At 37.3% G+C, this 21156-nt stretch overlaps 3 protein-coding genes and 1 long non-coding RNA gene across 5 annotated transcripts; 3 read left to right on the top strand and 1 right to left on the bottom strand.

Annotated features, from left to right (window-relative positions):
- The first annotated feature begins 141 nt into the window (after positions 1–141).
- On the top strand, positions 142–5000 carry LOC130424579 (leucine-rich repeat-containing protein 15-like). Its single transcript, XM_056750365.1, has 2 exons — positions 142–1079; positions 1412–5000. Exons 1-2 carry the CDS (start codon positions 1072–1074, stop codon positions 3609–3611), a joined length of 2208 nt encoding a protein of 735 aa, XP_056606343.1. The 5' UTR covers positions 142–1071; the 3' UTR covers positions 3612–5000.
- A 124-nt stretch (positions 5001–5124) lies between these two features.
- On the top strand, positions 5125–9435 carry LOC130424580 (leucine-rich repeat-containing protein 15-like). The gene is made up of 2 exons (XM_056750366.1): positions 5125–5366; positions 5699–9435. Exons 1-2 carry the CDS (start codon positions 5359–5361, stop codon positions 7896–7898), a joined length of 2208 nt encoding a protein of 735 aa, XP_056606344.1. The 5' UTR covers positions 5125–5358; the 3' UTR covers positions 7899–9435.
- Positions 9436–9520: 85 nt separating this feature from the next.
- LOC130424581 (leucine-rich repeat-containing protein 15-like) lies at positions 9521–12821 on the top strand. Of its 2 annotated transcripts, none has more exons than XM_056750367.1 (2): positions 9521–9638; positions 9980–12821. In XM_056750367.1, exons 1-2 carry the CDS (start codon positions 9631–9633, stop codon positions 11514–11516), a joined length of 1545 nt encoding a protein of 514 aa, XP_056606345.1. In that variant the 5' UTR covers positions 9521–9630; the 3' UTR covers positions 11517–12821. The 2 variants fall into 2 exon arrangements, with proteins under 2 accessions (XP_056606345.1, XP_056606346.1); XM_056750368.1 differs by having other exon boundaries at positions 9588–9638; positions 10733–12821.
- A 6046-nt stretch (positions 12822–18867) lies between these two features.
- LOC130424902 (uncharacterized) lies at positions 18868–20869 on the bottom strand. The gene is made up of 3 exons (XR_008907007.1): positions 20621–20869; positions 19953–20046; positions 18868–19618 (listed from the first exon to the last, which is right to left on the bottom strand). It is a non-coding gene; the product is annotated as an uncharacterized LOC130424902 (long non-coding RNA).
- Positions 20870–21156: the final 287 nt, after the last annotated feature.

Here is a 21156-nt window from a genome sequence, read left to right as displayed (position 1 = left end):
ACGTATGTAACCTCAGTTCCCTGATGGAGGGAACGAGACGTTGTGTCCCTTATGCCACGAACACGTATCGTATTCTGCTGCAGTTTGAGAGGTCTCAGGCTCTTCAGAACAAAGGTAAGTGAATGCTGCACGCCGGCCTCCTTTATACCGGATTTCCGGGGGCGGAGCCCGGCATGCAAATTGCATTCGCCAAATTTCATTGGCCTTTTCTATAGTAGTCAGAGTTGATTGGTTCTCAAGGGCGAACCCCATCTGTCGTTCTCGACACAACGTCTCGTTCCCTCCATCAGGGAACTGAGGTTACATACGTAACCAAGACGTTTCACATAGTTTTTTTAAATGGAAGTGAAATAAACCATGTATCATCAGGATGTCGACATTTGGTATGCACGTATGCTAGGCATGTGTGTGAGTGGTCTTAAGAGGCCATGACCTCGGTGAATGTTTTGAAATAGCAACAACAACCTGTTAAGAAATGTGATCCGGGACCACAAAACCTAATAAGCCCAGGAATATTTGTGGGAATAGTCAACAGAACATTGCATGGGGGCAAAATAATCTTCAAAAGCACTTTTCTCAATATTTGGATTTTTGCACCTTCAGATTCCAGAGATTGAAAAAGTTGTATCCAACCATAATAAACGTATGCATTGGTGGAAAACTTATTTATTCAGCTTTCAGATGATGTTTAAATCTCAATAAAAAAAAGAATGTACCCATTAGACGGGTTTTGTTGTCCAGCGTTACAAATATTCAAAATGTATGGCTTTAATACCGGGTTGCCAAGATATGTCTGGGGAAACATTTTGAGAACTTTGAAAATGTGGGACACACAGGTCGCCGGTGATTGACAAATCAACATTTCATAATTTGTTTGGACTTTGAAGAACATACTTGCTGCTTCCAATTTCTTATCTCTTGTAACAGAAAACTTCTACACCCTTACTGCTGCTTGTCAGCCTCACAGTAATGACGTGCACATAGTCATTTATAGATAAGAAGAGCAAACTGTGTCCTTTCATATTTTCTGTTGGCAACAGTATTCAGGGCGGTAGTTCAGCGTAAACAGAAATGATCAGGTAAGAGTAATTGTTATCCATTTGGCTCTAAGCAGGTCAAGAACATATTAAAAATAACAGGCTGTTATTTCAGACATTGTGGAGAAGATAAACATTTATCTTGCATCTGTGTTTATTATTAATGCTGAGACCAAATTAAACATAATTAACTAAAACGTAATTGATAAAAAATGGTAAGAGTTACATATTACATTATTAAACATTAAGACAAAAGCAATTAGTTTCACCATGTGTTAGATGTCCATATTGCATACCTACCGTATCCCTCAATAAACTAAATAAAAGTTATTAATAATAATAATAAATGAATATAAAATATTTTTCTTCAACAGGTATATGTCTTTTAAAAGTACACTTGTATTTATTTGCATACTTGTGCATCTGCACTGGAGCCATCAACTGTATGGCAAAACAAGTGAGGAGTGCAAAAACAAAGAAGTGTATGATCATACCACCACAGCAGTGCCAGAAAAACTAAAAGATGGAGTCGATGAAGTATATTTTGTTAACAGTAAGATTAATATCCTACCAAAAGGAGCCTTTTCTAAAAACCCTCAAGTCAAAAGAATCGAATTTATAGGTACCCCAACCCAAACTGTAGAGGTCGGAGCCTTTGAGGGTTTACATGATATCACAATCATTGAGATATCTGGCACCCAAGTGACGTCATTACCTGTTGGCGTTTTTAAAGATCTCATCAACCTCAATAAACTTACTTTGAAAAGTAACAAAATTCAGAGCCTGGAAAAGGGGTTATTTGATGATTTACAGAATCTTGAATATTTGGGCCTAAATATGAATGAGATCACCTCTATTGATGAGGGAACATTCGACAATTTGGACAATCTTAAAACTCTTCATCTTGGAAAGAACAGCCTTACTTCCGTATCGACATCTCTTTTAGCAAATCTTAAAAAACTGCAGATTTTCAGAATCTATGAGAACCAGCTTAACACTATGCCCGATGGGATTTTTGATGACTTCCTGAATTTGACAGAAGTAGCTTTGAATGGCAACAAAATCTCATCTATACAACAAAATTTGTTTCCACACAAAAGTCAATTATTAAAATTGTATTTGAACAGTAATCTTTTAACGGAACTTCCCGAAGAGCTGTTTGTTGGTTTCTCTGGACTGAACACTCTAACTCTGCATAGCAATCAGCTCACCAGTCTCCCGACCGTCCTCTTCGGAGAAATGGCCAATCTGACTGATTTGAATCTCAGACAGAATAATCTCTCTTCAATACCACCTGGAGTTTTCAGTCCCCTTAAGAAGCTGAAGAAGTTAGACCTCTCCTCAAACCACTTCTTGAATTTATCAGGGGACTTTTTCGAAGGTCTCGAGAAGTTGTCTGAACTTAATCTTCAAAACAACATGATACAATCAGTGAAAACGGAGGACTTTGAAAAAATTAAGTCTCTTTTAAGCCTCAAACTGGACAATAATAATCTCAGAATCCTTCCTGAGGATGTTTTTAGCAACCTTCCAAAACTAAGTAAAGTTTACCTAGACAAAAATCCATGGCACTGTGACTGTAACCTGTTGCCATTTTATGAATGGATGGTAAACAACAAGGAAAAGATCAAATCGAAAACTCCAGAACTTTGTGAATCGCCTATAGAGCTGCATAATCAAGCTCTCTTACTGCTAATAGAAGATGAATTGATATGCCGCACAACAACCCCACCCTTTGCCACTACCATGCCCTCTACAACTTTCTTAACAACAGCGCTACCGACAACAACAACAGTTTTAACAACAGTGGCACCTACAACAATTTTAACAACAACAGCACCACTGACTACAACAACAGTCATAACAACAACATCAACAGCAGAACCGCCAACTACAACATCAGTCTTAACAACAGTGGCACCTAAAACAATTTTAACAACAACAGCACCACTGACTACAACAACAGTCATAACAACAACATCAACAGCAGAACCGCCAACTACAACATCAGTCTTAACAACAGTGGCACCAACAACAATGTTAACAACAACAGCACCACTGACTACAACAACATCCACTGCAGAACCGCCAACTACAACTTCACTACCGACCACAACTTCATCAGCCCCCACCACTACAATACAACCACCAACAACTTTTATGTCATCCACGTTGATTCCAACTACAACATCATCACAAACAACAATCGCCACAACTTCTGTGACTACAACTATATTAATTCCTAACATGACAGCAAGCACGATTAAAAAAACAACAACACTTTTCCCCACAACATGTAACAGTTTAACCTGCACCGGCTCCCAGCAATCGTCTTTCTCAAGAGCCACACCCACCCGCAGGTTCTCATCATGTGAGACACTCATGATATATTACTCTACATTGCTGGTTATAGAAATCTGCTGTACCGCAGTGCTGGCCAAGTTGACATATTCACTACACTGCTCTCTCCAGCATAGAGAACCACATCACAACCAGGTAAACTTGACCCATTTTTCCTATAGAAAATCCATTGTACTAAAACCAGTCGTTGAGACAGAGACCATCGCTCTATGAGGAATTAGAGGAGATTACTTGCATCATTCCTTCTGCACTTTCTTATAAAACACATTCATTATCATTATTTCCGTTGGCTGTACTGTTCTTATTGTCAGTGTCATTGCTTGTGTGTTATGGAGGAGGAACAGGCGGGGCAGTCAGGATCTGGACCGTGAAAGAAATAAAAACTCAGTCATTTAACACTAAAGAAAAACTCTTGTAAAGCATCATCAACATTATTTGCTGTACATTATTATTTACAATTAGGATCATAGGTGGATAGAGTAGCCAAATTCTTTACTAAAGTAAAACTAGGCAGGCATTTATCATTGTTGCAGTTTTGGTTTGATAGATATAGATTCAAATCCACTTCACCCAACGCTCTTTGCATGTTCTTAAGCCTCCCGCTACGAGTGAGTAACCCACCGCTTCAGACGATATAGATTGTGCTGAACAAAAAACTTGAACTTCTTTGTTAACCTATTCAGACGGTTTTGCCTATTGTTTAATTAATGCTTTCAAAAGAATCAATCACTCAGGAATGCATGTAAAAATAGACAATAACCTTGAAATAAACAAAGCATTTTATAATGCATGTTTTAAAATAAGGAACAAAGGAACGTCACGCAGTGTAACAAAGTGATTGTACAGATTTTCTATTAAAAATATTTTCAAGTAAGGGTAAAAGTACCCACTTTTCGTTTTACTTTAAAATTATATATTTTCCAAAAAGTTACTCAAGTAAATGTAACGTGTTACATCTCACCTCAGGTTTGGATTTAACAGGATTTATGGTAGGCAAAAAAAGACAGAAGTGGGCTCATAACAAAATATGTGTCATTTTGCCATTGTGTGTGTATATTTGATAGTCATAAACTCATTTATCTGACATGAGTATAAAAATGGACTATACTGTGTCTGCTGTCAATTTTGTCAGTATTATTGGTTACATGCTTTTCTGCAATTCTGAATAAAACTTTTTCTCCAGATAAATAGCAGAAGCATATCTTTCACATAGTTTTTGTAAATGGAAGTGAAATAAACCATGTATCATCAGGATGTCGACATTTGGTATGCACGTATGCTAGGCATGTGTGTGAGTGGTCTTAAGAGGCCATGACCTCGGTGAATGTTTTGAAATAGCAACAACAACCTGTTAAGAAATGTGATCCGGGACCACAAAGCCTAATAAGCACAGGAATATTTGTGGGAATAGTCAACAGAACATTGTATGGGGGCAAAATAATCTTCAAAAGCACTTTTCTCAATATTTGGATTTTTGCACCTTCAGATTCCAGAGATTGAAAAAGTTGTATCCAACCATAATAAACGTATGCATCGGTGGAAAACTTTTTATTCAGCTTTCAGATGATGTATAAATCTCAATAAATAAAAAAATGTACCCATTAGACGGGTTTTGTTGTCCAGCGTTACAAATATTCAAAATGTATGGCTTTAATACCGGGTTGCCATTTTCTAAGATATGTCTGGGGAAACATTTTGAGAACTTTGAAAATGTGGGACACACAGGTCGCCGGTGATTGACAAATCAACATTTCATAATTTGTTTGGACTTTGAAGAACATACTTGCTGCTTCCAATTTCTTATCTCTTGTAACAGAAAACTTCTACACCCTTACTGCTGCTTGTCAGCCTCACAGTAATGACGTGCACATAGTCATTTATAGATAAGAAGAGCAAACTGTGTCCTTTCATATTTTCTGTTGGCAACAGTATTCAGGGCGGTAGTTCAGCGTAAACAGAAATGATCAGGTAAGAGTAATTGTTATCCATTTGGCTCTAAGCAGGTCAAGAACATATTAAAAATAACAGGCTGTTATTTCAGACATTGTGGAGAAGATAAACATTTATCTTGCATCTGTGTTTATTATTAATGCTGAGACCAAATTAAACATAATTAACTAAAACGTAATTGATAAAAAATGGTAAGAGTTACATATTACATTATTAAACATTAAGACAAAAGCAATTAGTTTCACCATGTGTTAGATGTCCATATTGCATACCTACCGTATCCCTCAATAAACTAAATAAAAGTTATTAATAATAATAATAAATGAATATAAAATATTTTTCTTCAACAGGTATATGTCTTTTAAAAGTACACTTGTATTTATTTGCATACTTGTGCATCTGCACTGGAGCCATCAACTGTATGGCAAAACAAGTGAGGAGTGCAAAAACAAAGAAGTGTATGATCATACCACCACAGCAGTGCCAGAAAAACTAAAAGATGGAGTCGATGAAGTATATTTTGTTAACAGTAAGATTAATATCCTACCAAAAGGAGCCTTTTCTAAAAACCCTCAAGTCAAAAGAATCGAATTTATAGGTACCCCAACCCAAACTGTAGAGGTCGGAGCCTTTGAGGGTTTACATGATATCACAATCATTGAGATATCTGGCACCCAAGTGACGTCATTACCTGTTGGCGTTTTTAAAGATCTCATCAACCTCAATAAACTTACTTTGAAAAGTAACAAAATTCAGAGCCTGGAAAAGGGGTTATTTGATGATTTACAGAATCTTGAATATTTGGGCCTAAATATGAATGAGATCACCTCTATTGATGAGGGAACATTCGACAATTTGGACAATCTTAAAACTCTTCATCTTGGAAAGAACAGCCTTACTTCCGTATCGACATCTCTTTTAGCAAATCTTAAAAAACTGCAGATTTTCAGAATCTATGAGAACCAGCTTAACACTATGCCCGATGGGATTTTTGATGACTTCCTGAATTTGACAGAAGTAGCTTTGAATGGCAACAAAATCTCATCCATACAACAAAATTTGTTTCCACACAAAAGTCAATTATTAAAATTGTATTTGAACAGTAATCTTTTAACGGAACTTCCCGAAGAGCTGTTTGTTGGTTTCTCTGGACTGAACACTCTAACTCTGCATAGCAATCAGCTCACCAGTCTCCCGACCGTCCTCTTCGGAGAAATGCCCAAACTGACTGATTTGAATCTCAGACAGAATAATCTCTCTTCAATACCACCTGGAGTTTTCAGTCCCCTTAAGAAGCTGAAGAAGTTAGACCTCTCCTCAAACCACTTCTTGAATTTATCAGGGGACTTTTTCGAAGGTCTCGAGAAGTTGTCTGAACTTAATCTTCAAAACAACATGATACAATCAGTGAAAACGGAGGACTTTGAAAAAATTAAGTCTCTTTTAAGCCTCAAACTGGACAATAATAATCTCAGAATCCTTCCTGAGGATGTTTTTAGCAACCTTCCAAAACTAAGTAAAGTTTACCTAGACAAAAATCCATGGCACTGTGACTGTAACCTGTTGCCATTTTATGAATGGATGGTAAACAACAAGGAAAAGATCAAATCGAAAACTCCAGAACTTTGTGAATCGCCTATAGAGCTGCATAATCAAGCTCTCTTACTGCTAATAGAAGATGAATTGATATGCCGCACAACAACCCCACCCTTTGCCACTACCATGCCCTCTACAACTTTCTTAACAACAGCGCTACCGACAACAACAACAGTTTTAACAACAGTGGCACCTACAACAATTTTAACAACAACAGCACCACTGACTACAACAACAGTCATAACAACAACATCAACAGCAGAACCGCCAACTACAACATCAGTCTTAACAACAGTGGCACCTAAAACAATTTTAACAACAACAGCACCACTGACTACAACAACAGTCATAACAACAACATCAACAGCAGAACCGCCAACTACAACATCAGTCTTAACAACAGTGGCACCAACAACAATGTTAACAACAACAGCACCACTGACTACAACAACATCCACTGCAGAACCGCCAACTACAACTTCACTACCGACCACAACTTCATCAGCCCCCACCACTACAATACAACCACCAACAACTTTTATGTCATCCACGTTGATTCCAACTACAACATCATCACAAACAACAATCGCCACAACTTCTGTGACTACAACTATATTAATTCCTAACATGACAGCAAGCACGATTAAAAAAACAACAACACTTTTCCCCACAACATGTAACAGTTTAACCTGCACCGGCTCCCAGCAATCGTCTTTCTCAAGAGCCACACCCACCCGCAGGTTCTCATCATGTGAGACACTCATGATATATTACTCTACATTGCTGGTTATAGAAATCTGCTGTACCGCAGTGCTGGCCAAGTTGACATATTCACTACACTGCTCTCTCCAGCATAGAGAACCACATCACAACCAGGTAAACTTGACCCATTTTTCCTATAGAAAATCCATTGTACTAAAACCAGTCGTTGAGACAGAGACCATCGCTCTATGAGGAATTAGAGGAGATTACTTGCATCATTCCTTCTGCACTTTCTTATAAAACACATTCATTATCATTATTTCTGTTGGCTGTACTGTTCTTATTGTCAGTGTCATTGCTTGTGTGTTATGGAGGAGGAACAGGCGGGGCAGTCAGGATCTGGACCGTGAAAGAAATAAAAACTCAGTCATTTAACACTAAAGAAAAACTGTTGTAAAGCATCATCAACATTATTTGCTGTACATTATTTACAATTAGGATCAGAGGTGGATAGAGTAGCAAAATTCTTTACTAAAGTAAAACTAGGCAGGCATTTATCATTGTTGCAGTTTTGGTTTGATAGATATAGATTCAAATCCACTTCATCCAACGCTCTTTGCATGTTCTTAAGCCTCCCGCTACGAGTGAGTAACCCACCGCTTCAGACGATATAGATTGTGCTGAACAAATAATTTGAACTTCTTTGTTAACCTATTCAGACGGTTTTGCCTATTGTTTAATTAATGCTTTCAAAAGAATCAATCACTCAGGAATGCATGTAAAATAGACAATAACCTTGAAATAAACAAAGCATTTTATAATGCATGTTTTAAAATAAGGAACAAAGGAACGTCACGCAGTGTAACGAAGTGAATGTACAGATTTTCTATTAAAAATATTTTCAAGTAAGGGTAAAAGTACCCACTTTTCGTTTTACTTTAAAATTACATATTTTCCAAAATGTTACTCAAGTAAATGTAACGTGTTACATCTCACCTCTGGTTCGGATTTAAAAGGATTTATGGTAGGCAAAAAAAGACAGAAGTGGGCTCATAACAAAATATGTGTCATTTTGCCATTGTGTGTGTATATTTGATAGTCATAAACTCATTTATCTGACATGAGTATAAAAATGGACTATACTGTGTCTGCTGTCAATTTTGTCAAAATTATTGGTTACATGCTTTTCTGCAATTCTGAATAAAACTTTTTCTCCACATAAATAGCAGAAGCATATCTTTCACATAGTTTTTGTAAATGGAAGTGAAATAAACCATGTATCATCAGGATGTCGACATTTGGTATGCACGTATGCATGTGTGTGAGTGGTCTTAAGAGGCCATGACCTCGATGAATGTTTTGAAATAGCAACAACAACCTGTTAAGAAATGTGATCCGGGACCACAAAGCCTAATAAGCACAGGAATATTTGTGGGAATAGTCAACAGAACATTGTATGGGGGCAAAATAATCTTCAAAAGCACTTTTCTCAATATTTGGATTTTTGCACCTTCAGATTCCAGAGATTGAAAAAGTTGTATCCAACCATAATAAACGTATGCATCGGTGGAAAACTTATTTATTCAGCTTTCAGATGATGTTTAAATCTCAATAAAAAAAAGAATGTACCCATTAGACGGGTTTTGTTGTCCAGCGTTACAAATATTCAAAATGTATGGCTTTAATACCGGGTTGCCAAGATATGTCTGGGGAAACATTTTGAGAACTTTGAAAATGTGGGACACACAGGTCGCCGGTGATTGACAAATCAACATTTTATAATTTGTTTGGACTTTGAAGAACATACTTGCTGCTTCCAATTTCTTATCTCTTGTAACAGAAAACTTCTACACCCTTACTGCTGCTTGTCAGCCTCACAGTAATGACGTGCACATAGTCATTTATAGATAAGAAGAGCAAACTGTGTCCTTTCATATTTTCTGTTGGAAACAGTATTCAGAGCGGTAGTTCAGCGTAAACAGAAATGATCAGGTAAGAGTAATTGTTATCCATTTGGCTCTAAGCAGGTCAAGAACATATTAAAAATTACAGGCTGTTATTTCAGACATTGTGGAGAAGATAAACATTCATCTTGCATCTGTGTTTATTATTAATGCTGAGACCAAATTAAACATAATTAACTAAAACGTAATTGATAAAAAATGGTAAGAGTTACATATTACATTATTAAACATTAAGACAAAAGCAATTAGTTTCACCATGTGTTAGATGTCCATATTGCATACCTACCGTATCCCTCGATAAACAAAATAAAAGTTATTAATAATAATAATAGTCATAATAAATGAATATAAAATATTTTTCTTCAACAGGTATATGTCTTTTAAAAGTACACTTGTATTTATTTGCATACTTGTGCATCTGCACTGGAGCCATCAACTGTATGGCAAAACAAGTGAGGAGTACAAAAACAAAGAAGTGTATGATCATACCACCACAGCAGTGCCAGAAAAACTAAAAGATGGAGTCGATGAAGTATATTTTGTTAACAGTAAGATTAATATCCTACCAAAAGGAGCCTTTTCTAAAAACCCTCAAGTCAAAAGAATCGAATTTATAGGTACCCCAACCCAAACTGTAGAGGTCGGAGCCTTTGAGGGTTTACATGATATCACAATCATTGAGATATCTGGCACCCAAGTGACGTCATTACCTGTTGCCGTTTTTAAAGATCTCATCAACCTCAATAAACTTACTTTGAAAAGTAACAAAATTCAGAGCCTGGAAAAGGGGTTATTTGATGATTTACAGAATCTTGAATATTTGGGCCTAAATATGAATGAGATCACCTCTATTGATGAGGGAACATTCGACAATTTGGACAATCTTAAAACTCTTCATCTTGGAAAGAACAGCCTTACTTCCGTATCAACATCTCTTTTAGCAAATCTTAAAAAACTGCAGATTTTCAGAATCTATGAGAACCAGCTTAACACTATGCCCGATGGGATTTTTGATGACTTCCTGAATTTGACAGAAGTAGCTTTGAATGGCAACAAAATCTCATCTATACAACAAAATTTGTTTCCACACAAAAGTCAATTATTAAAATTGTATTTGAACAGTAATCTTTTAACGGAACTTCCAGAAGAGCTGTTTGTTGGTTTCTCTGGACTGAAGACTCTAACTCTGCATAGCAATCAGCTCACCAGTCTCCCGACCGTCCTCTTCGGAGAAATGCCCAAACTGACTGATTTGAATCTCAGACAGAATAATCTCTCTTCAATACCACCTGGAGTTTTCAGTCCCCTTAAGAAGCTGAAGAAGTTAGACCTCTCCTCAAACCACTTCTTGAATTTATCGGGGGACTTTTTCGAAGGTCTCGAGAAGTTGTCTGATCTTAATCTTCAAAACAACATGATACAATCAGTGAAAACGGAGGACTTTGAAAAAATTAAGTCTCTTTTAAGCCTCAAACTGGACAATAATAATCTCAGAATCCTTCCTGAGGATGTTTTTAGCAACCTTCCAAACATAAGTAAAGTTTACCTAGACAATAATCCATGGCACTGTGACTGTAACCTGTTGCCATTTTATGAATGGATGGTAAACAACAAGGAAAAGATCAAATCGAAAACTCCAGAACTTTGTGAGTCGCCTATAGAGCTGCATAATCGAGCTCTCTTACTGCTAATAGAAGATGAATTGATATGCCGCACAACAACCCCATACTTTGCCACCACCATGCCCACTACAACTCTTAACAACAGCGCTACCGACAACAACAACAGTTTTAACAACAGTGGCACCTACAACAATTTTAACAACAACAGCACCACTGACTACAACATCAGTCTTAACAACAGTGGCACCAACAACAATGTTAACAACAACAGCACAACTGACTAAAACAACATCCACTGCAGAACCGCCAACTACAACAACAGTCTTAACAACAACAACTCCACCACCAGCTACAACAACAATCTTAACAACAACAACTCCACCACCAGCTACAACAACAGTCTTAACAACTACACCACCAACTGGGACAACAGTGTTAACAACAACCATAGCACCACCAACTACAACCTCTATGTTACAGACAACAGCTACACCAACATCAACAGAAATTACAACAACGAAACCACAGACGACTAAACAAACATACAGTCGTCACCACCATACCAAGTACTCTACTCACGACTTCACTACCGACCACAACTACATCAGCCCCCACCACTACAATACAACCACCAACAACTTTTCTGTCATCCACGTTGATTCCAACTACAACATCATCACAAATAACAATCGCCACAACTTCTGTGACTACAACTATATTAATTCCTACCATGACAGCAAGCACGATTAAAAAAACAACAACACTTTTCCCCACAACATGTAACAGTTTAACCTGCACCGGCTCCCAGCAATCGTCTTTCTCAAGAGCCACACCCACCCGCAGGTTCTCATCATGTGAGACACTCATGATATATTACTCTACATTGCTGGTTATAGAAATCTGCTGTACCGCAGTGCTGGCCAAGTTGACATATTCACTACACTGCTCTCTCCAGCATAGAGAACCACATCACAACCAGGTAAACTTGACCCATTTTTCCTATAGAAAATCCATTGTACTAAAACCAGTCGTTGAGACAGAGACCATCGCTCTATGAGGAATTAGAGGAGATTACTTGCATCATTCCTTCTGCCCTTTCTTATAAAAATGCTTGGCATATGGAAGTTTCTTCACTTTTTTTGACCTGATGAATGAGGATCACCACAAGATGGTAAACTGGACTGCAAGGGTATAGAGAATCCATGCTTTCAATTGCCCATATCAGTTTTAAAGCTCAGCTTGCCTTCCTTGCCCTAGTCATCTGGTCTGTAAATAAACCGTGCCTGGTGGTACCATTTCACAGAGATACCACTCTGACGTTACGGATCCACAGCAATGGAAGAAGTTTAATAACTCTGGCTGATAATACAGAGTCTGATGCTGAAATTACAGGCACTTGTGTGTGGACTTTACTATTTCATTACAGTATATAGATTTTTATATAATATATCATTTATTCTCAAATTCTTCTTTAAAGTGTGAATTTTGAATTCTCATGACTGATTTAATCCATGGAACGGATGTTTTTCCTAATTTGTAATTTGTTGGATAAAAGAATCTGCTAAATAGTAAATGTGATAAGATGGTAATTTGTGTTTTTTTTTTCTTTGTGCAACACACAAACATACAAAAGTGCAACTACAACAATGAAGTGTGTCAAAATATTTATCGTAATTCATAAAGTCACAGGTAAACCTGACACATTCTGTTTTAATGTCACAACAAAGAATAAAAAAGAATGATGTCACAATCTGCATGTCAAGATGTTTGATTGTCAGAAGATGAATATTTCAACATTTTAAAGGTCCAATTGCAAATTGTTCACAATTTTGACAAATTGCACAGTATTGCACAGTATCACATACATGGTTAACATACAAAAAGTATCATGGGTGTGGCATTTACAAATAAGAACACTTCCTTCCTTGGATTAGTTCATAAATACCAATTTTAAGTGAAACCTTTGTGGGCACGTCGCTACTATTTTCAGCCAATAGATGTCAGTATTGCCACATTTTGATTATTATTTGTGGCATCCAACACTAAATACTTCATAATACAATTGTATTTTCTATAGTGAACTGTAGGAAATTGTGGTATACTATAGTATATTATAGCTAATATAGTATAAACAGAACATAACATTTCTGTTCAAACCACTTATAAAACTAAAAGGAATTTTTGGTGCAATTTACTTCAGTAAATGCTATTGTATATTTCTTTATGCGGGATCATCTCAAAAATCTGTTTCACTTTTTGTATTCTTTAAAGCAAATAAATACTGACTCCATGTTAAGAAGACAACTACTCCGTGTGTTCAATTATAAAAACTTTATCTGTACACCAAATGGGCTACAGGTGTAACACTCCTCTAGATGGCGCTGCGTATAAAAGCTGAGGTGAGTAGGCGGCCTTCAACACACTGTTGGTTTGCAACTGCCTACATCTCATTCAATATTTTCTCCTATTGCGTGTGATAAAACTTAAATGACATAAATCACAGAGAAAAAAATGTGAGTTACAGACAGCCACGTGCGATCGTTTATGGCACGCTGCATCCACAGCCACGTGTAAGTTAGTAATAGAAAAAGTGTGTGATCCTCTGGATGAGGAAAAGGTCAGTAGATGCTGCGATCAAGACTCCTCGGATTTAGGATATTTTCCCATTTTAAACCCGGATAAGTGAGCAAAAAACATTTTAAATCTGCCAAATCATTACATTAATGTTTAATGTTACTTAATAGGCCTAATAATCTGTCACTTCATCCAGATGCCCCAAAAAGCCAATAATAAAACTTCATAGTACTTCAAGAACAGATCTGATTCACATTCAGTATTTTAGATACAAATCAGTGGCCGTATTGGAGACAAAACACAAGTTTTTACGAAGTGTAAATTGTGAATGAAGTGTTAATTATGAATGCAACTTGCAATTAGTAGTACCAGACTTCAATGGCCTAATGAACTTTCTTTACCAACAGCAATGTACACTAATCCACTAATACATTTAGCCTACACTCCTATGAATGACAATTTGTAACATTGGCACAGTAAAATGTAACTGTTTACCTAGTCATGTAACATGTTATACACTTTTTGAACAACTTAAATGAGTTAAATTTACTGATATGTCTGGCTAAATAAATATTTGCATGATAATAATGTATAATTAAAAGGCTCCTCAGTCACAAGTTCTTCTAAGTTGATGGAAACAACTAAACATTCATTGATGTTTCCAGTTCCAGAGGGGCCATCCAGAATTGCCATGGTTATGCATAGTGGCATTTTGCAGCCATGGTGTCGACCATATAATGCATGTATATTTTATCTAGCCACGGCAAAATGAATAGAAAACAAAAACGCTTCAAAGACCCGGCTGCGTCAGAGTTGAGTTTTTTATGATGCAAATCGCATCGACAAAGAGGCATTTCAGATGCAAAGCATAAATTGATTAATTGAATTATTTCAGAGGTTTCCTTAGATTTGAAGGAAAGGAATGAAGCCCTCGGAGTACCTCTGAATAGGCAGGAAGGAACATGTAGATAGCCATAATTTTAAAGAATTCAATCCTTAAAAGGCGAATGCTTGTCTATAAAATGTATAAAAGAATATACTGCAGGTTTAAATTATTTCTTTGCTGCAAGAGTGACCAACATCTCCCCTCATAATGACAACATCTACAAGAATGTGCGTCACATGGATTTAGTATAGCAAACACTCAAATGCAGGGCTGTTTTGACGTGTTGTTGGATTATAGGGTCAAATACAAACTTTTTCTGGCTAAATGTAACCCAATGCCAGGGTTCGTCCCTTTTTGACCCAACTAACAATTTTTAGATTGAAGAAAGTGAATCGATTCCTCCCAAAAGACTAAATCAACGTTCATTAAGTAAAAGTTGACGTGTCAATTGGGTTTTTAAAAGAAATAAACTGAGATCATTATTTCGGACAGAATGCCCAATTTATCAATTACCAGTCTTAATTGCAGTCTCCTGAGGAGAGGCTCGTTCTCCGCCACCATGCCCGAGGCCTAATCAAGTTATCATATCAACAAATCTCTCATCAGGGGCCCACGTCTGACACCAGGAGAAAGAGAGGCCAGTCGCCGACTAATTTCCAGCAGCAGGGCGCTGAGACTGGCCTGCAGGCGGGATGAAAAGTACCTGCCGACCCCAGTCGAGCTGCCCTCACCATCCTGCTGAGAGAGCACTCACGCTGGGCACAACAGCGCACGCTCTCCCCACGTCTCGACTGGATGGGGGGTATGCAGCATCATAGACAGCCAGTAGAACGTTTTTTGGCATTTTTTTCAACGCGCACAAAGAATGCGGACAGACAATGCAGTGATCCTGCGGAGTGTCGAGAGGAACTGAGGGACCTCCTGTGGCCATGAGAGGGGCTTTAGGGTCATCGTTTTTAGGGCTGGAGTGGTGCATCTCAGAAGAGGTTAATGTACTTGTTATGTGGGGTCAGGGTGCAGGGTTCACGGTAGTACATCACCACTGACAGCCCCCTCACTGCCGTGACGGAGGAGGAAGGCTCTGATCTGCGGTACTGAGGCTTGTTTTGAAGTCAATTGTATTTAAGCCCCATGGTCAGATCATAAAACGTGCGGTCAGGTTTTTGATGATTTTCATGGGGTAAGTTAATTCATTTATATGACTGGCATTTCGAATTTGACGTGGCTATACATGTGAATGCATGTTCTGCTTATTTTGTGTTAGCGTATAGGGAAATAAATAGCCAAGTATGCTTCAGGATAACACAAAGCAAATCTGTTGCTGAAATGCAAACGCATACAAAGTGAAAGATTATTCGAAGGTTATCTTCTTGCTTCATTCCCTGGCTTTCACTGAGATGTTTATGTTCTGCTGGTTGATAAGATATGTGGGCATTAGGCTGGGAACCGCCTGGTGCTAAAGCATGATGTCAAGATAAGAAGGTGAAGAAGAGATCTGGCTTAAAGCATGACAGAATGTTTGACATTCTGTGTCTTCAGGCATCCAGTCTGGTGACGAAACAACATACTTGCGTGATGTGCACAAAGACGACCCTTTCACACGTCAACCACTAGAGCAAAACACAGGGGGCAGGGGAAGGGGCAGTGTCGTATCGGATTGTTCCTTTGTCATTGTTTCATACATGTATGTTATTTTCTTTAACTTGACTGCAGTATCCATCAAAGTTTTGTTTAATCCCATTGATCACAATAGAGACCATCTAATGTGTAATTATTTCACGGGGTTACTAATGACATATCATTTGGATATGTTCATGTCTGGGAAAAAACCTGGGATTAATGCTTGTTAAGGTAAACCTCTAAACCCCTTTATTTATTACTTTTTTGTTCATGTTTGCCTAGCTTTGTCTCTGAATCCCCGGACTGTTTGTATATTTTGTATATACTGTTTGTATATAAAGACCAGTAGCATGATTTATTTATTTACGTTTATATTAATATAGTGATAATATCGATATTTTGAATGAATTTTAACATGATTATCTTGAAGTGAAAACCAGACATGACAACCCTAATAATTACTTTTATTATTAGAAGCAGTAAGTGAGCTGAGCTGCAAACCGGATGTTTGTACATCAATTTTAATATTCATACCACTATTAACTTATTAAAACCTTATGATTTAGAAACAGTAGCTTCTGGTTGCTAAATCGTCTACTGCAAAAAAAGAAATTTCATTCACATATTCTGGTTAGACGTTAAGAATCTCTAATTGTGCACAAACGCGCAGACCCTTTGTGAATAATTTTGTTTTTTTACATGTTGAAAAGGCCAAATTGGAAAATTGGAATTAGCTTTTCTGGACAAATTCCACTTAGTGTTCAGCGGCTCTTTTCCAAATGATTTTTCTGTCTGCTTTTCTTCCCCTCTTGACCAGATGCACTGAAAGGGATAGGACAGGTATGGTGAAAGCCCAGTGGGGGACTGCAGAAGTGGGGTGACCCTTAACCCTGGCACTCACACTATTCATGTTGGACGAAGGCCACGGAGGCAGCCGGGGCTGCCTGCTGATCCCCACAATGCAGTCCTTTCCCCAGGCCGTGGTTGGCCAAAAGACCCCCTGGAGCTCTAGTCAGCATCTAAAGGCTTTTCAGCACGGTCCGGCTGGCCAGGGCCAAGCACCCGAGCGGAGGGGGCGAGGCCGAAAGCTAGTGCGGGAGAAAGTGTGGAAAAATACAATAACGAGAGAGATTTGAAGGAAACAAAAGGCTTTAGAGTCGATCTTAACCTAGCAGAAACAGTGTCAACATCTGTGGTTCCCAATATGCTCCCCTCTAAGGATATAATGTATGGGAAAGAAAGCCCGTTCTTGCGGCTTCCTCATTGAAAAAGGATACAGTGTTTCTTATTTCATTATTGTTTTGTTATTCAGAATAAGCATTTCAAAAGCTTTTCCACCGTGGCCTTTCAAGAGTTGTGACGAAGCCGCATATTGTAATCTTTAAAGCGAACAACCGAACGGCAAGAGTTCACAGACTGACATTTATAAAAAAAGGTGATTTGGAAGTCTTGAAGGACGTTCTCGTGTTTAAGAGCTGTCTGTGGCCTTAGAAGATTCCAACACATGGTCTGTGTGATCGTAAACAGGGCGGACGCAAAGCCCAGACATGTAGGAATGAATTCTAAGGGGGCGTTCGAGAGGGCGGATGTCACTGCTTCTTTCCCTCTGCTTCGCTCAGATGCTTCCCTGCTTTTATCGCGGTGAATTTCAGCCACAAGACGTGCTCCACACAAAATGTGTCTTCATGTCCATGACGTCAACGTGAAAGGAATCATTTAATGTCATGAACGGTTTAGATCGCACCCTAATTTATCTGTTCCCGCCAACTGATCCTAACGGGGAGTCTGTGGCGTTCCAGGTGCTTATCATTATATCTGCTTTGTTGTGCTTGAAAGAAACTGACAGGATATGAAATAATGCGGGCAGATTTGTGAACTGAAACACGCTTTTGCTTTGGAGGCCTATACATAGAATTTGACTGCCTTTCATTAATAGATTCATAGAATCATTTGAGAGGGAAGCGTATGGGAAGGCGTGTGTTTTCTGACAGTCTGCCGCACACAAGCCGCAGTTGTCAAAGTGTCTTACAAAGTGGTTTACAAAACATCTGGAATACATCGTGTGCGGTATAAAACTTGTATATAACCCTCAGAACAGATGATTCATTTTGTGGTGTGAACTAAACTAATGCAATCAGCCTTCAGCACATCAGACAGAAATAAAATCACACACGTGCTTTACAAACATATATCATTTTTTCTATGTACATTTAAGTTACTGGTGAACTGGTGAACTTTCTTACAAATTGCATATGAAAACATTTGAATTTGCATTTATTTCAAACTAGTCAAAATAACAAGATTTAATTTAGCAGATCTTGAATAATGCGAAGAAAGCAAGTCCATACCCAGTGGGCAATTGATGTTAAATAGACATCAAATTGACGTCAAACATCGGCATCAAAGAATTGGTCAAAAATGCAAATCAAATCGATGTCAAAATTTGACATCAAATTGACATCAAGTTTTGACGTTAATTTGATTAGCAATTTCTTTTACATTTTTTAACAAATTGATGTCCTATTCTAGACCAATAAATAATGAAACAACAGTACTTAATGTAAGACATGTTTTATTAAATACAATCAGCTACAATTCCAGAAATTTAAAATGTTCTTAAACCACTAATAAATATAAAATCCTCCTTGAATTACTTTTTAATTAAATATTAACATTTAAATTGATATATAAATATTAAGTGATCTGGAAAAAGCCATCACATGACAAAATTGTACATATTACAGGTTTTGATATCATATGAAAGCTCTCAAGCCCTTTCCATTTGTTAAAAACATTTACATTTACGTGTAGTTATTTAGCAGACGCTTTTATCCAAAGCGACTTACAGTGCACTTATTACAGGGACAATCCCCCTGGAGCAACGGGGATTAAAGTGTCTTGCTCAAGGACACACTGGTGGTGGCTACTAGGATAGAACCAGCAACCTTTTGATTTACCAGTTCAGTGGTTTAACCCACTAGACCACCCACTCCATAAAAACAATTTGTAAATTAAATAAAAACAGTTTTGGAAAGGGCTTAATAGCTTTCATATGATACTAAAACCAGTATTTTTTATTTCACCATGTGATGGGTTTTCCCAGATCATATCCCAAATGAACAAAAATAATTTTGATAAACAATTGGCTTAAGGCCTACTTATTCAGAATCTGAACACACATCAATCGCCGATTTCCCCTTTTGTCGTCCCATACCCCCACATCTATCGGGAGCAGACCGGAGATTTTTTAGCTGTATTTTTTTATTTCAGCCTCTGATAATGAAGGTTTGGACTGCTGTAGTGCACCTAAATGAAGATGAAACCACAATTAGCACACCTTTTAAGACATTAAAATATACCTAACATTTTTCAGCAACCATCACTTGTACATAGAAGTTAATGCAAGTTGCTGCTCTTAAATGTTTATTAACACTAAGATGTTCCCAGGTTTAAATAAGTATCTGTTAAATTTAGAAATGTGCACTACTTGCAAATATTTAAGAGTTGTTAAATGTTTTAAATGTGTCAGTTTACTAAGATAAGATTGTAATTTAAGCATTACATGTTTAATTTACTTAAAATGTAGCATATGTTGATAGACACTACATCCTCTAATCATACAAGAAAAGTAATGTAGTACCTATTATAACACGACATAGCCGTGTTTTCCAAAGGCCTTCTTCATTCCTGAGCCATCCATATTCATTGTTGACATCAATTTGTTTGTAAGAATTCTGAAAAAAAAGACAACCAAATCAGTATTCAATGATTGTTAAGATTGTTGAACAATACAACTAAGTGACCAGAACAGCTGAGAAGTTTTCCTTTGAGCACAGTAACACAAATTGTCATTGAACCAGCTTTTGGTACCTTTAGTAGTGTGGGCTGGTCCTGCTTGACACAGTGGACCGGTCCTGCTTGACACAGTGGACCTTCTACCAGGACATTTTAGAACACTTCATCAGTGTGTATCAAATTATGAATTATAATTATGGGTATGTTTCGCTTTGTCGCATAGCATCGGTAAAGAGATTCAAATGAGGGCATTTTTATTTTATCCGAATATTAATTGCAAAACTAACATTACTCACTGACATTTCTAAATCGTTAACTCAACGTTACACGCTTAATGGATCGCACATTAACATTACCTCAGAAATCTTCACGGTACTTCTGGCGGGATATTTCAACTCACCAGATTCTAATATATCGCCAAGTCATATATTTCATCAAAACACAATCTTCTAGGTTTTCAAAGTTACCCAATATATATCGTATTTTTTATTTCATGAGATGTTTATTACTCACCTGATAAAAAGCGACAACCTTCTCCAATGCTTCGACCGCATAGCAAACACTGGCCTCTACGCAAGACGTGATGACGTACGTTTCAACGGTCAACGTAGTAAATCCTCCAAATATTTTTATAAATTTTATATTTTTACGTGTATGTATAAAATAATATGTTATACTACATTTGCATCAAATTTCACACAAAAAATAAATTAATTGTTGTAGTCCATTCACTAACTTCAGCTGCTGAGAAACCCGGAAATGTGAAATAGGCCATGGCGCCGTCTACAGGTGGTATTAAGAAATACATAAGACAGATAATAAATGGGCATTAAAACTACAGAGAATGAATGGGCATTGTAGGCCGAACATTTTTCATAATAAAATTAATGATTAATTAATGATTATTAATAAAAATTAAGGAAAAATAAAAATGTATAAAAAATAATAAAAAAGTTATAAGAGTTTTTTGACTAAAATGAACATGAAGTTGTAATACTGTAAAAATGGTACATACATTATAAGGTATTACAATTTTATGAGTATTTTCA

This window comes from Triplophysa dalaica, chromosome 6 (genome assembly GCF_015846415.1).
Source record: "Triplophysa dalaica isolate WHDGS20190420 chromosome 6, ASM1584641v1, whole genome shotgun sequence".
In the NCBI taxonomy this organism is placed as follows: domain Eukaryota; kingdom Metazoa; phylum Chordata; class Actinopteri; order Cypriniformes; family Nemacheilidae; genus Triplophysa; species Triplophysa dalaica.
Note: the sequence above shows the minus strand (reverse complement) of the source record. Positions and strands in the feature narration are given on the sequence as shown.